Below are 15,638 nucleotides of genomic sequence, written 5' to 3'. Positions count from 1 at the left end.
AGCATTGCATTATGGAGCTGCAAGTAGCACAGCAGTCAGTTATGTGAAAGTGTACTTTCCTTAAGAAAACTAGGGCTCATTAGGGCTCTCTCGGCAAAGGGCTCCCTTGCTGTGCTGTGTGTTATAAAATTGTGAATGTGGTTGGTAAAAAAATATTTCATGATAGATGGTCCCTGTAGATGGATAAACACAGCAGTTTTCAACCGACATCAAACACTGCACAAGTGTACTCTCCCAGCAAATGTAGTGCAAGTCTGTGCTTTAAAATGTATGTAAACCCAAGAAGAAAATTGTACTGCCGGGTTCACACCTGGACAACTCCTGACCGCGCGGCAATCGTGCACAAAACCGAGCAGTTTGCCGCGTGGTCACGGAGTCGCCCACCACAGCCAAACGCGATGTGGGTGTCACTATTTTCTAATGGCACCCCAGTCGTGCCGGGCGGATGGCGGGGTTTCCGCCTAAAAAAGCCGCACGTTGTGTGTCACAACAAAATGTACTTGTACCTTTTTTTTTTTAGCAATTGCTGTGCGGATGTCACCCTATTGAAATCAATGGGTCCGCGCAGCAAACGCTGTGTGCACTAGCACACGATCGCGCGGCCCTGGGACACATGTCCGGGGTTTGTCGCTGCGGTGTGAACCTAGCCTAATATATTGCAGCTTAACAGTTCTTAAGCAAGCCTTACACCGTTAAAATTGTGGCCGATTTCTGCAAAATCGGTCAACATTTTACTCACGGTGGCAATGTCTGCACCATCCCTCCATCAGCAGCTGCTGAATACATTATCCAGCAGCAGGTTTTCTTCCATCAATGCTGTTAGTACGGATGGGGAATTAGTGGACTTCAAAGCTTGCATGTACACCATAAGCATAAAGCTGGCCATACACCTATAGATTATCTGCAGATTTTCTATGGTCAGATGGAAAAAGTGCAACAGACTCCTCCATTTATGCTAAACTGTGTGGATGGAGGAATCTCACACTGGGCCAAGCTTCAGTATCTTGCTAGTCTGCCCCCAAATATTACCTAGCTGGCTCCCAAAATATTTTTCAGACTTTTGCTTGGTCATCCTGCTAGTAACACACTTCCTGTCTTAGGGTGACAACACTTTACTTACTCACTGTACTGTATCTGTGGCTGAGTGACGTTGTCATCCTAGGCTGCTCTCCCAATTTTTACTATAAACACCTCCCCTTCTTCTCATCTCAATTGCATAGGGAAGAAGCTTCTGCAGTCCATATTAGATAGCTGTGAAAGCTGATATTTTAGCTCAGTGCATAAAAAGTTACAAGAATACTTAAATTCTGGTAAGATTAACAGGTATTTTTCTGTACTTGCAGAAAATGTAGTTAACCTGAAAAAAGAAAACAAATGCAGCCACCATGTCTAAGGATTGGGTAGCTGCAACTTATTACATTTTTGTTCTTGGGTTTAGATATACTTTAGAAATCTGTAGTTTACTAATGTGCTGAGTATATTGTTACCACCACACAAAAAAAATCATAGGGCCTTCAGCTTTGCATTTAAAAAGCAGTTCTGTTACAGTGGGATCTAGCCTGCAATGACCATTACTTCATACATAGCGCTACCATAGTGATCTGTTGCATTTACATGGGGGCTTAATGCTGCGGCTAGAAATGAATGCTGCAAGAACATATGAATTCTTGCAGCAGGAATGCCAGGTGTGTCCTTTTAGATGTGGTCATTGTGCTTGTCCAAGTTAATGACAGGATGACAGTGGCTGCATCTGTCAGCGGCAATCCACATCTAATCGTACATGGAGCCATTACCTGTGTACAGATGATTATCACTGGATACAGACGGATTGTCAATCATCTATCCCGAACTGCAGATAAGTGTTCTATGTACAATTACATGCAGACTGCTGCTGACAGATGCGGCCACTGTCACCCTGTCATTAACTTTAATGGGCACAGCGCCACATCTGTACTGGCACACCTGGGATTCCTGCTGCAAGAATCCGTAGGTTCTTGCCGCAGGAATTCCCAGCCCAGCAGTAACCTCTGTGTGAATGCAGCCTTAGTGCTATCTGTAATATACAGATATTTCTTTTATCTGAAATGTATTTGTCAGTTACTGTTGCTGCCTGGGTAAATCATTATATACCTGAACTGTGATCAACTCCTTATATTGTTGCCTGTATAGCAGTCACATGGTGTATTATGGCTGTGGTTATGTACATGAGAATCGCTGAGGATGTAGAAGTTATGTACATTTACAAGTCCGGGTAATCAATATTTGAACTGATACTTGATACATTGAGATACTTACTCTTTATCCCTGAAGGCAAGGAATCTATAGTATTAATCAAAAGGTTTGTTCTAGCTTGATTCTATTTGAAGGCCAGGGTAATTCCTCTGAACTGTGCAGCCCAGTGGTGGCTGCTGCACAGAAGACTCACAAGACTCACTGCAACTCAAGCCATCTTTTCGTAAGGTGCAGCAAGACTGGGTTTCCAGGCAGTAATTTATAGATGGTTTCCATAAAATATAGGATGGCTGCAGTTCCACCCGTCAGCTGCTACATCATTAAAGGACGCAGTAGTGATGTAGCAGCCGGTGGATGGCACCTCAGCTTGTAGTGGGAGACCAGGCATTCAACACTCCCAAAATGTGTCAGATCTTGTAGTTTCTGCAGCTGGCATATCTTCTCAAGAGAGCAAAGATCTGAAGAACTGGCGGTGGGACTTGTATCATAACTTCTTTTTCAGGGAAGCCCTTTTTATTATTTTTTTTTACAACAGAGACAGTTTAAAGGTTGCCTGGGAAGTTGGAAAAAAATGTCCGCAGTGATTTTTTCCATACAGAGTTCTTATCAAAGTTAAAACTGAACTCGGGCAGATATAAAAGACAGAAACGAATGCAACTTCATGTTTAGTAATACATTTTAAAATGTATTTTACATTTTTTTGAAATGCAAGCAGTAAAAGTACTTGAATTTGACTTGGCATCCAGCCTATGTACAGCAAAGGTTAGAAATGGTGAAAATGGAAGCACAAGGAGCCAATCAGTTGTGCTAACAAGGGCCCTGCTGATAGGAGAAGAGTGGAGAATGACATAGAGATGAGCTCATCAGTCTGCTGCTTTTCTTTTCACTGTCCAGTCCCAGGGTGGGGCAGGAACAAGACCTTTAAGCGTTACTGAACTGTAGTGAAGAAAAATTAGGTCCCTTGCCCTGCCAGATACAGGTTTGTACTGTCTGCATAGGACTGGATGGAGTGGAATACAAACCCTTTGACAGTTAAAACACCTGCTATGTATTTCATCTGTGTGTTTAGCTGTTTTACCAGTGTTCAGCTTTAAATTGGATGTAGCCATGAAAACATTTTATTTTTGTTGCCTCCCCAATTAATGGATATCATTCTGTATGCTGTATGATACCTTAGTATTGCCTTTTCATAAACCATATGTTAAATAGGGATACGATCAGGTTTGGTCCAAACCTGAGCTCCTCCGAACCAGCAAGGAGCCCCCTTGAACAGGGATGGATGCTCTTTCCATGCCACTCTGCCCGCAGCTGAGCAAAGGGGCGGGGTGTGGTGACATCATTGACCTTCTAGGGCTACATGCTCATATTTAGTAAATTACATTTTCCTAATATGGCTATATGGACATATAAGGTAAATTACACCAGCACAAGCATCCCGCCCTTTTGTTTACATGCAGCTCGGGAGGGGGAATGCCCATTCTGCAGCTGATTGGGTGGAAGTTGCCATGGCATTTCCTTGTCTGAAGGAGCTCAGATTTGGACCGGGTTTGGTCCAATGTTAAATATATTAGGAAAATGTTATGGATACAATATCGCCTCTCTACATTAGACAACATGATCACTATAGGCAGTTGAATATAATTATGGTGATAAATGTGTAAACCTTTTATGCCATCTGTCATCTTTTTTTTGGACAGCTGCTTAATGAATAAATCACAGCTATGATCTGTAGGTGCATGATTAATGGCCCAGCATAATTTGTGGACACACATAGGCTTATTCAGAAAGGCAGAGATCGCCGGGCATAGTCCATAGCAAGCAGTCAGGAGCCCTACTTCTGATATATGACTCAGATCTGATTGCAACACTTGCTTTTTGCCCTGTTTTATCAACTACAGTAAACCTAATAAAACTTGGCATGGCATTTGCAACATATCCGAATGCTAATGTTTGTGTTATTATGTAACAAAGATGACTACAATAGGAGTAAAGTGTTTGTACATAGGGTTATCAGCATTTACATGTGACTAACAACCACTTAATACAGCCTGCAAGCCGTAATACACTTACGGGACATTGTTGCTGCACTGCTTTTATTAACATTGAGTAACAATCCACTAATTTTACTAGCAATTTATCTTATCATTAAAGATATCTGTAGCGTGATATTTATATAAAATAAATTGTATTTGGATTAGATATGATTTGTATAATGCTGTATGTTTTTTGTACTACAATATTTACACTTCAATGTTACAGCAAAGTAAATCTGTACGGAAAAAGTATGTAGGCTGCCATTACTGAACTCTTTTGAAAATGCTAGTTTCCCAAATGCTGTACTGATCCAAACAGTTTAATACTTTCTTAAAGCTGAACTCCAGCCACAAAATCTTTCCTTTAAATAAGTTTCACCATACTCACAGAGGACATACATCCACTTTATGTGCACCAATGCATTTAGAAAACCAGTTTATTACCTTTTGGGGGAGGGACCCAGCAGAACATACACACTATAGGCTGCCTGCAGAAAGCTACAGGAGGGGGTGGAGTAATGACCAATCACCCTGCACAAGAAGAGAGAGCCGCAGTGACTGGTCTATATTATAGCAAGCTACTGCACAACGTTTTATGCTGTATTACACAGACCTGGATGAAATACACCATGAACACCAAGATTAATTTAGGCATACACATTCCTCTTGTAGTTAGACAATGTTTGCATTTCCCAGAGTTCAGCTTTACTCACTGACCTAGCAAAGGTATGCAAATAAGTAATTCTAACTGTCCTCTGCCGTCACTAGCTGTATTGTTATTCTGGGTCTGTGATTCAAAGTATTGAGATGAGAGACAGGCAGGCAACTGCATATTCAGAAGAAGATCAGCAATGGCAGCTTCCACTTTTCTCTCAATAGAGGTTTGATGATGAAGAAGAAAAGTATTTTAAAGGGAAACTAATACTTTTTAAAGTTATTTTCAAGTACTCACAGATACCAATTACTGATACATTTTTGTTTAGTGTCATGTGACAGGCTAAAGATTTCAGGACAGTGTTGGAGCGCCAGGGCCCAGTCACAGGTGCAACGGCTGCGACCCTGGTACTTCACATGAAAATGCCAAGTATCAGCACTGGTATCTGAACATCCCTATTTTAAAATAAAACCTGCCTCATCTCTCCCTCTTATATTGCTGCCTAAGTCAGTTTTAAATTCCACAAAAACAGCACACTTCAGAAATCACAAGCAATTCCAAATTGGGGCCATGATTAGAGAGCACACATTTCGGGACATGTACGGGCTATTGTGAATAGCCCGTACAGCTCCCCCTCGGTTCTCCTGAATGCAATGCAATGGTGCAATGGTGATAGCAGTTCAATCTTTAGTGAAGACAACCATGACAAACTTAGAAAAATTCCTGAAAGTCATTTGTAATGCATCTGTTACATTTTTAGGTTGCTGTAATTGTCCAGAGTTTGATGAACATATCATTTATATACAGTTAAAGTAACCGTGCTGCTGAAATAAAAAATATCCAAAATAAACCTCCTGTTAAGGAAGAAAGTTTATATTTACCTGGTCTACTGCCCATTTGTGGAAACCTTGCTATGCTGCACTGCAAATCCGCCAGAGTAATCTTTATATTCAACATACTGTATGTTAAGGGGTGGGTCAGATACCTGTGGTTCCTTTAACTGGCCTCTTGGACATGCTAAAGATGAAGGCAGGAGGAACCAAAAAGTGCAATGGGAGGGGGGAGGGACAGGCATCTGATACTCCCGGAAGTGTGCTGGGTGTGAAGGTATTTTGGGCGCTGTAGGTCTGCTGTTAAGTAATGATTCCATGAGGGACCACAAAGTGCAATGGGATGGTGGCAGCAACCTGACACTCCCGGAAGAATGTTGGATGTGAAGATGCTTTGGGTGCTGTAGATCTGCTGTAAAGTAATGATTCCATGAGGAACCACATAGTGCAATGGGAGGGGAGGACAGGCATCTGACACTCCCTGAAGTGTGATGTATCTGAAGATGCTTTGGGTGCTGTAGCTCTGCTGTTAAGTAATGATTCAATGCAGGCACCAGACCAGGTAAGTATAAACTCTCTTCCTTTATACGATCATTTGTTTTCAGTGACCTGCTTGGTTTATGATTAATTGTATCCACATGTGTATTTAAAAAAAATAAGACTATGGTTTCTTTAAAAGAAAAGGTTGAAATATATAGTCACATACTAGTTAGTGGTCTTCTTTTACCAGAGCACAAGTATATGTAGCCCTCTAGTGGAATGATACATATCTACACTCATAGTCTAAAAAGTTCCAGTATATTGATAAAGGGAAATTATATTGATTTTGGGTCAATATTATATTTAAATGTTGTAGTGGAGGGGGCATAGTAGTACTTGCCATTGTACTTTAGGGCAGACTTACCTCTGCGTTTGCCCTCCTCCAGCACTAAGGGGTCCATGCTCTCTCTGCTGCTGTGTCTTCTTTCCTTCATTCTATACTTTCATTGATGATTGAGATTGGGCTTTGAAATCATATTAGCTGAAGGTATAAGCCGGGGTGTACTCTGCCTTTCGCATGCACTGCAGTACACAGTACACTGTAGTACACAGTACACTAGAAGAAGCTGTGTTTTTTATTAACAATCACATGCATGCACTGCAGTACACAGTACACTAGAAGAAGCTGTGTTTTTTATTAACAATCACATGCATGCACTGCAGTACACAGTACACTAGAAGAAGCTGTGTTTTTTATTAACAAAAACTCTACTTTCTATTGTTGTTATTTTTTCAGTTTAGTTACACCTTAATAGATTAAAAAATTTTTAACTAACAGGTTTAGTTTCCTTTTAATGGATGGGTGCCTAACACCTAAGTGTTTTGCTGCATGCTTCCCAAAGAGCGACAATGCTCAACATGAAGAATCCCATTCTTTCCAATGATGCCCATTATTTTCCCGGTGCCTAAGGGTTTTGTTATATTTGGATTGTGGCGGATTGGGGGTAATCCTATGTAAATGGACACGTCTGTTTTCATCCAACTCTCCACAGACCATCATAGGTCCGATAATTTCACAGGGTTATTCACAAAAGGGTGAAGAGTTTGGAGAAGACAGGAGAAGTGAATAATCTAGGCCAAAATAGATGATTTGGAAAAAATTCTCCAATTCAGCTCACTTTCCAAATGAGCTATTTTGGCCTAGATTGTTCACTTCTCCTGCCATCTCCAAACTCTTCACCCTTTTGTGAATAGCCCTGTCAGTTTTTTCCTCCACTATATAAGTGTGGTGCCTCTCTGTGCCTTCCCTATTCAAGGTTAACTCACCAGATAGCCAAGACCTTATAATAAACAAAGTCTATGGTGCTTTATTCCCACTTAGGGAACGCTGCAACTTCTCCACATATTCAAATTCTTGCTACCCCAAAACAATTGTGTCCGGAAAAATGAAGTTAGGAAAGATCCACTTTTATAAGAGTTTTAAAACACTAAAACATTTACCCTTTTCTGGTGCTATATCAGCACCAAAATATTGAGCTCAGACCTCCTCTCTCCTGTTGCCTCCGAGAGTAGGAGTGTAGCTCTATTACAGAATGGTGTCACTGACCCCACCCAATGCGCTTCACTACTACCAGACTTCCTTATGAGTGGTGAACATGGCATCACTCTATCACATTATATGCACATTGCAGTAACAGCATCCACTCCCTCCTAGAGATTAAAAAAAAACCTAATTGAATCCCTTACATCTGTATCTAATGAAGCAAACAGGGGCACCACCAAACATAGTACAGTCCAAAGCAATTTTATTAATAAATATTTAACAGTATAAAAGAGCCAAAACGTTTCGGGTGTACACACAATCCTCCTTCATTAGGGCTAGAGGGCACAGAGAGAGAAATTGGGATATAACCATAAAAAAAGAAAAACAACTTGCATCCAATGGGGATTATGCCTCGAAATGTGTTAAGGGGGGTTAACTGTACCCTGGAGATGGGCTTTAAACTATTTGAACAGTCTGGTGGCCACAACAAGACGCTATAGAACCATAGGCCCTGCTGGTTCCCTGAAGAAACCTTATTTAAATTTCACATCATTGACTGTTATTGTAATGCAAATATCATTATGACAAAATGATAATAAAAAAAATGATAAGCCCAATAATCTTTTTCTGATGAAGAAGAGGTTAGTCATTCTCCACTGTGTAAAGCAAACACTTTATTTGCTTGCTGGTTAATTCACTGTTATCACTATTTTTTTTAAACAGTTGTCATGGCAACAACACCTCAACTATTGAATACAACATTATCGCCAAGAAATATAACAACAAAGTCACAAGAACAGATTCTTTATCAGAGTAAGTATAATCAGTAATTGTTATTTTGGCGTGATACCAGTTTTGTTGTTACAATGCCAAAAACAAACCTTGTCAAAATGTTTGTTATTAATGGAAAATAAAGAAGCTCTTTGGGCTATAAAATGACTAGACTTTCCAATATCGGAGCTATTGAGATCTATAATGTAACGTTACAATTTTATCTCGCTTTGAGTGTTGCTGCAATGCTCTTCTAAGCCAGGCAATCAAAATAATCCCTCAGGTTGAAAGTATACCTAAAGCCACAAAAAATGACAGGAAATCTAAAATGTTACATTTGTCCCAGAAACAAGAGGTGAAGGGAAATATTGGACATAGATATACTTTAGGAGACCATTCACACCAGGGCGGCTGCGGATCAGTGCGGTTTTCATGCTGATTTCAAAAGGGAGGTTTTGGGAGTTTTTAATTGCATCTCAGCGCTGAAACGCAATAAAAAATGCCCAAAACCGCGATGATGAGCACGGTTCCATTGAAAGCTGTATGGAAACTGCACTGATTAGCGCGGCAAAAATAGTGCAGTTTGGGCAGGGGGTGGTTTGGATCGTGCATAGCCACGCGGACGCATGTTCGGTCCCCATAGCAATGTATGGGATCGTTCATGTCGGCGGATCTGCGCGACCAAACAGCCCCAGTGTGAACGGGCTCTTAGATTACTAGGATCAGTGGGAAGCATTATAAATATTAGTATTAGGATAATCTGAGGAGTCACTGCAGGCCAGGGGTGAGCAACATTGGACCTCCAGCTGTTGTGGTACTACAAGTCCCACGAGACATTGTAAGTCTGGCAGCCACAGACATGACTCTCAGAGGCAGAGGCATGATGGTATTTATTGTAAAAGCACAGCTGGTGGGCCCACCCCTGCTGTAGGTATGTCTTCCTTATATTGTAAACGCTGCGCAAACTGTTGGCGCTATATAAATCCTGTATAATAATAATAATAGGTGATACTGCAACACAGGTGGTGCACTAACCAAGTACCCCAACAGCTTTGCTAGCCACACACAACTGATTACTACTGAACCTCCAAAATTCGAACCATTGATGGCCCTTGTCGACCTTATCCATATTGGCAAAGTTTGATTGAAAAATTGAAGGAGTCAGGTGGGAAATGGATGGAGGGGTCAAGTTGGGGGGGAGAGCGCTAAGCAGTCTCTGACACAGGATTCATGATCTTTGAGTATATCGTCTTTATTCCAACCAGAGAAAAATGAGCAGTTAGCCCCACTGCAAGAGAAAGTTTTTTAAATGCCTGAAGTTCTTCTTTTCGCAGCACAGTCCATTTAAAAACAATCTATCTTTTTTTTCCTTATAAGAAGGTTTGCTGTAAGGGACCAAATAAATGAAGGGCTGAGAATTTGTCAGAGCTTGCTCATACTATTGTGCTGTAGTAATCTGCGTTATGTGTATCAGAGTGCTTTGGTGCCATTGGTATGGCAACAAACCTACGTTGCAACATGTGATGCCATGCATTGAGTTCGCGAAAAAAGATTAACAGGGCTATTCACAAAAGGGTGAATAGTTTGTAATAGGGTGAACAATTTAGGCCAACATAGCTGATTTGGAAAGTGAGCTGAATTGGAGATTTGTTTCCAAATCGGCTATGTTGTCCTAGATTGTTCACTTCTCCTGCCTTCCCCAAACTCTTCACCCTTTTGTGAATAGCGGTTTAAGATGCGATTAGGTGCATTGAATAGGCTGCCTTAACACAAGGTACGTAAATTCACAATGCAGCATGCTTTACAGCAACACTCTAATGTGAATCTGTCCTCAAAGTTTCGAATCTACCTTAATAAAAAGAGATTGTGGGGCCGTGAGTGGTTTCATTAAATCAAATGAATGTTTATCGGGCGCGTTTCGACAAGGCGCTGCTCGCCTTGAGAAAGAGTTGTTCCATTCCAGTCTATTGAGCAGAGGAGAACAGTTTAATCAGTGCAGGTAAACTGTCACAATACATGGCTGTGAGATCGAGCCAAGCAATTGTAAACTGGGTAGCATCTTCCTTTACAAATAAGACACAGCAAATAATCTGCTAATTCTTTTCTCACTGTTACAGCTGTGCGTGGTCCTACGTTATCGTATGTTTCACTTATGAGAAATAGAATATTAAGAATCCAATGTGTTTACTTGCTTTGTTTCTATGTGTCTTTCAGGTGCTGGGGCGATAGTTGCTGCTATTGTGGTTGGTGTCATTATTATATTTTCCCTGGTGCTCATTGCCCTCAAGATGTATAACAGGTAATTTTTGACAGATGATTATCTAATAATTTCTATATACAGCTTTTCATAATAATAAAAAGCAAATTAAAAACAGCTGTAAAAATCTCATGGGGGAGGGGCAAGTTATGTGTTTTTTGAAGCAGAACTCCAGGTAAAATATGTTTACTAACCCTTGCTGTGAGGCTACCCTCACACTGCAAGGGTTAAGTGCTCATTTTTTGTCTACGTACTATAATAAAAAAAGTTATACTCACCCAATCCTCAGAGCCGGCTTGCTATTAGACGGGTCCCTTCCACCTTACTCCCCCTCCGCTGCAGCAGTCTAAGGTCCCTGAGCTATTGCATTCTATACACTGGATGTAGGACATGAGGATGCCAGGGACATATCATCACTGTAGCAAAGGAGGAAACAGGCTGGAGCGAGTGCTTTTGCAGCTGGCCAGGTGAGTGTGTCTTCCTTATGTTTGTCCCTAGACAAAAATTATCACTTACCCTTTGCAGTGCGGGGGTAGCCCCACTGCAAAGGTTAAGAGAGTTCTGCTTTAAATGGACCTACTAGTACCTTTTCACGTTTCCAAGCATTCAATAATTATAAGTCAGGATGTACAGTAACAGTATTATTTTTCACAATTCAATGACTGTGCCTAGGCTGAGATGGTGTAATTAGTCTGCTGCAGGCAGGAGGAAACATTGCCTCGATATCCTCCCAGCGATTAGACTGAAACAATGTAACTTTATAGCAAGTTACAAGGTGAGAGGCTGCAGCAGAGGGCTGATAGATGTCAAACATTTGTGACAGTGGCATAACTACAACCATAGCAGCCCAGGCAACTGCTATAGGGTCTGGGGGTGGAAGGGGGCCCTATTAGGTTGTTAAAGCAAATTATACCTAGTACTGTATCATTAAGGGTTTGGAGTGGTTGCAGTTGACTCTAATCCCCTGTAAAGTCTACAGTGAAGAGACAACTTCAGATGCACAAGAGGAGTCTTCGAGATCTTGGCATTGTTACTCACAGCTCAGAGAGAGAGGTCATAAGGGCCCCATCACATTTTTGAGCCAGCATCTCAGTCCAGGAAGTAGCTGCTGATGCTTGATCGGAATAAGATCACGTTCGGTCCAAACCCGAAAGGAAGCTGTCAGTGGTGGCTTCATCAGTTGTGGAAGAGGCATTCCCTACTCTGCAGCTGCTTGTAAACAAAGGGGAAGGATGCTGGTGACATCATTTGACCTTGAAAGGCCTCATGGACAATGTAATTGACCAAATATGGCCTTGTGGCCATATAAGGCCAATAATGTTACCAGAATCCTAATGTTTTGTTTACATGAAGCTGCAAGGAGGGGAATGCCCCAGCTGCAGCTAATTGGTCCGTCACTGACAGCTTCCTTCCAAGCCAAGCTCATCCCTGATCCTGGACAGTGCCTGATGCAGTGCCAGAGAAGAAAAAAAACGACATGAAGACCTTGTATGTACTGTGATCTCAGAGAGGGAACAATGCCATTCAGTATTACACTCTTATATCACTTAGTGTGCATGCTGTGGTGTGGTGTGAATAGGACACACAAACAATTGTTTTCTATGTGTCCTTGCGGTGACCTGCATTGATCCAGTGCGGTACAATGCAGGTCACCACTATATGTATGAACACTTCAGATTCTGAAAAATGTCCAGGGAAGTGAGTATTGACACCTGTATTCATGAAAGAGGTCTGCGTTTTTTTTAGGTATACACTTCACACAATGTAGCCAGAAGTGAACAGTCCTGGATGGTAATGCCTGTGGATATAGTTCCTAAGGGGTCTTTAAAAAAAAAAAATTGCAGAGCCATTTGTCCTGCAAATCTCTGTGAACGTACGTTCTGAGCAATCGGAAAACAGTGCATTTGGGAAATAATTATGGCCACTAGATGGAGCTAAGGAGCAAATACTTATTTCTGGTGATCCACAGCTACATCTAATGGCCATAATGCATTATTTTTCAGCTATTACATTCAACCTATAAAGAAAATATACTAAGAACACATGTTTTTGCCCCCATTGGCAAGGAACAAAGGTTCGCAGAGATTTGCAGGGCGACTGGCTCTGCAAATTGTTCATAAATAGACCACTTTAAACTGTTTACTTGTTATACAGATGTCTTTTTACAAGGTACATGAAAGGTACAAGGTACATGGTTATGAAAAAAGTAATAATCAGTAAACTGTATTGTAGCTATTGATATTTCTTATAAATCTGGAAGCATACCAGTTAGTAAAATGTCTTTGTTTCATCATAAAGTGAGAAAATACCACGCATATTAGCTTCTATATATATTCCGATGCAATTTCTTTACTCTTTATAACGTAACAGGCGTACAAGAACAGAGCGGGAACTGGGGATGAAAAGCACCAAAACTACAAACACTCCAAGTATGCGGGCTCACGGTTCCATCAGCCAACCTACATCCTTAACATCGGTCCCGCCAGACATCCACCTTGAAAACAGATGATTGTGAGCTTCTCGGCTTTGGAAACATGAAGTAATTCTTTGGTTGATGATTAAAGTTAGTTTAGGACATTCACTGGAACATGTGAATTCTGAAATGTGAGAAAACGTGCCTATTTTAGAGACCTGTTATGAATCCCTGTGTTTAGAAAGCCTTCCTGGACGAAGAGCAGTGAACAGTTCTCCTGCATGAGCAAGCAACTATTGTGTAGAAATCTAGTCATGCTTTTCCATGGACTTCACCTGAACATTACAGTAAAAGGCATCCTTTTGTTTCCTCTGTCCTGTGTCTATGCAAACATGAGAATGTATCCATATATTCTGAGGGCCAGCAGGCCTCTGTGACTCACTGTGGTTATTGCTGCCTTTACTCACTGGACTGATCACTAACCTCATCATGGATTTTATATATGTATGTGTGTGTATTTATATTTATATATAGAAAGGATGCTATGTATAGAATGTTGGAACTTTTCTTTTTTTCGGCTTTCATTCTGTAAATGGGAGATTGTACCAGAGCTAGGCAGAGATTGAGAATACTGGGGGATAAACCTATCCTGACTTGGAATGCTGGCAGCTATGAGTGTGATGCAGTCATGGTGTAGTTGGCTGTATGTGGTATGGCAGTGCACAAACCAATGCAAAATGCAATAACTCATTTCAGTCAATCAAATTTGAATTTATGTTTAGTTAAAAGTGAATTGTTATCGGTTTCTATGGGATCATTCACCTTGTATTACCTTTCTAAAAAAAAATGCTGCGACGCACTGCCAGGCACTTTTGTGTTTTTTGGAACAAAATGCACCAAGCAGTTCAAATTTTGATTTACAGTTTCTATGCATTTCAATAAACCAGATTCTTATGACTGCTCTGATATGTTTACAGTAGGATGGGTAAAGCTGGCCATACGCTGCTCGAATTTCGGCTGAAATTTGAGCAATATGTGGCCCTGCCAGCACGTTCAACAGAAGTCAATTTTTCAATTCACTTTTGCCCAAGGGGCCGGACCTAAAGTTGTCAGCCCGATCAGTGGCTGCAGCCAATTAGCTGCAGTCATTGTTTATGTATCCTGACAGCAGCAGGTGCTGGTTGTCTAAATACAATAGCTGGCAGTGAGGATTCCCCTATCCATGCTCTTTAGCGTGGATGGGGGAATTGAGCATTCTTTCTCATTTAGCTCATGCGGTTGAATGAGCAAAAAACACATAGGTGTGTATTTACAAAAAAAATAAAAAATGCAGCCCAATTTGTCCTAAAAAACTGCATGTATGTTCATTCTGTGCAAAGGGAGGCAAAAACAAAAGTTATTAGGAAAATGCTCCTTTCCCTGTGTGTCTCAGCTCCATCTAGTGGCCATAATGTGGTATTTTCCTGAAAAGAAAATATATAAAGATTATTTGTTTTTGCTTCCATACACAGAGAAGGAGTGTTTCAGAAGGAATGGCTCTGCAAATTGTATCTAAATACACCCCATAGTTTATAGCCAGCTTTAGGCCTTTGACACTCCGACAGCTGAAGTACTGAATTTCCCATGATCCTTGGCTAGCAACTGCTCCTAAGCAGCTACTAGAGTGAAGATTAGAACTACTTTATTTTGAAAGGATGTTAATAGCAATACTGAAAAGTTTTTTTTTTTTTTTTTTAGAATAAGTAGAAGCAAGCCTCTGTAAATGCTGTAGCATGATACTACTGCTAGAGTGGCTATTCCCAACTGATCAAAAATGTGATGCTGTGTAATAAACAATATACTCAGATCCAGCAAATAAAAGGCTGTAAGCGGCAAACTGCATACACACGTTGTTGCTTTCTTCTTGTATGTGATAAAGCAGAAAAAGACTGATAGGTGACACAAAGACAGTTGCTGTACTTACCGCCCTATAACGTTATGCTCTGTACGTGCTATACATTCATCTGGAAACCATCCATATGTATTTTTAGAACAAGGGCGACTGGAGCCAGCAGTTCCAGTTTAGAAAACAGCTTTGTTGTCTGAATGGTTAACTCTTTCACTGCTCAAGGAATTGTTCTCAAAAGCTTCCTGGTGATGAGAGTTTAATTCTGGGATTTTCAAAATGGCTCATCAAACTCAAATTTTGATTGTTCATTATGACAGGTCTTTAACAATGCTGCATGTATGATAGCAATGGAAAATAGTGTAAAAGGCTACTATGATGATAAAGGTAACAAAGCTGTAAACTGAACAGAACACAAGGTGAAGGAGGACATAGAGCACAGGGTGAAGGAGGATATGGAGCACAGGGTGAAGGAGGATATGGAGCACAGGGAGAAGGAGGATATGGCGCACAGGCTGAAGGAGGATATGGAGCACAGG

At 41.0% G+C, this 15,638-nt stretch overlaps 1 protein-coding gene across 1 annotated transcript in view; it reads left to right on the top strand.

Annotated features, from left to right (window-relative positions):
- The window catches only part of NCMAP (non-compact myelin associated protein), a 53,371-nt gene extending 39,398 nt beyond the window's left edge, over nt 1-13,973 (top strand). Inside the window, exons 2-4 of the mRNA XM_018569206.1 lie at nt 8,497-8,586; nt 10,759-10,843; nt 13,172-13,973. Of these exons, the coding sequence (XP_018424708.1) occupies nt 8,502-8,586; nt 10,759-10,843; nt 13,172-13,310 (309 nt within the window). The 5' untranslated portion in view covers nt 8,497-8,501 and the 3' untranslated portion in view covers nt 13,311-13,973. The remainder of the gene's footprint in view (nt 1-8,496; nt 8,587-10,758; nt 10,844-13,171) is intronic.
- Nucleotides 13,974-15,638: the final 1,665 nt, after the last annotated feature.

The sequence above is a fragment of the Nanorana parkeri genome, unplaced genomic scaffold (genome assembly GCF_000935625.1).
Source record: "Nanorana parkeri isolate BGI_ZX_2015 unplaced genomic scaffold, ASM93562v1 scaffold1303, whole genome shotgun sequence".
In the NCBI taxonomy this organism is placed as follows: Eukaryota; Metazoa; Chordata; class Amphibia; order Anura; family Dicroglossidae; genus Nanorana; species Nanorana parkeri.
Note: the sequence above shows the minus strand (reverse complement) of the source record. Positions and strands in the feature narration are given on the sequence as shown.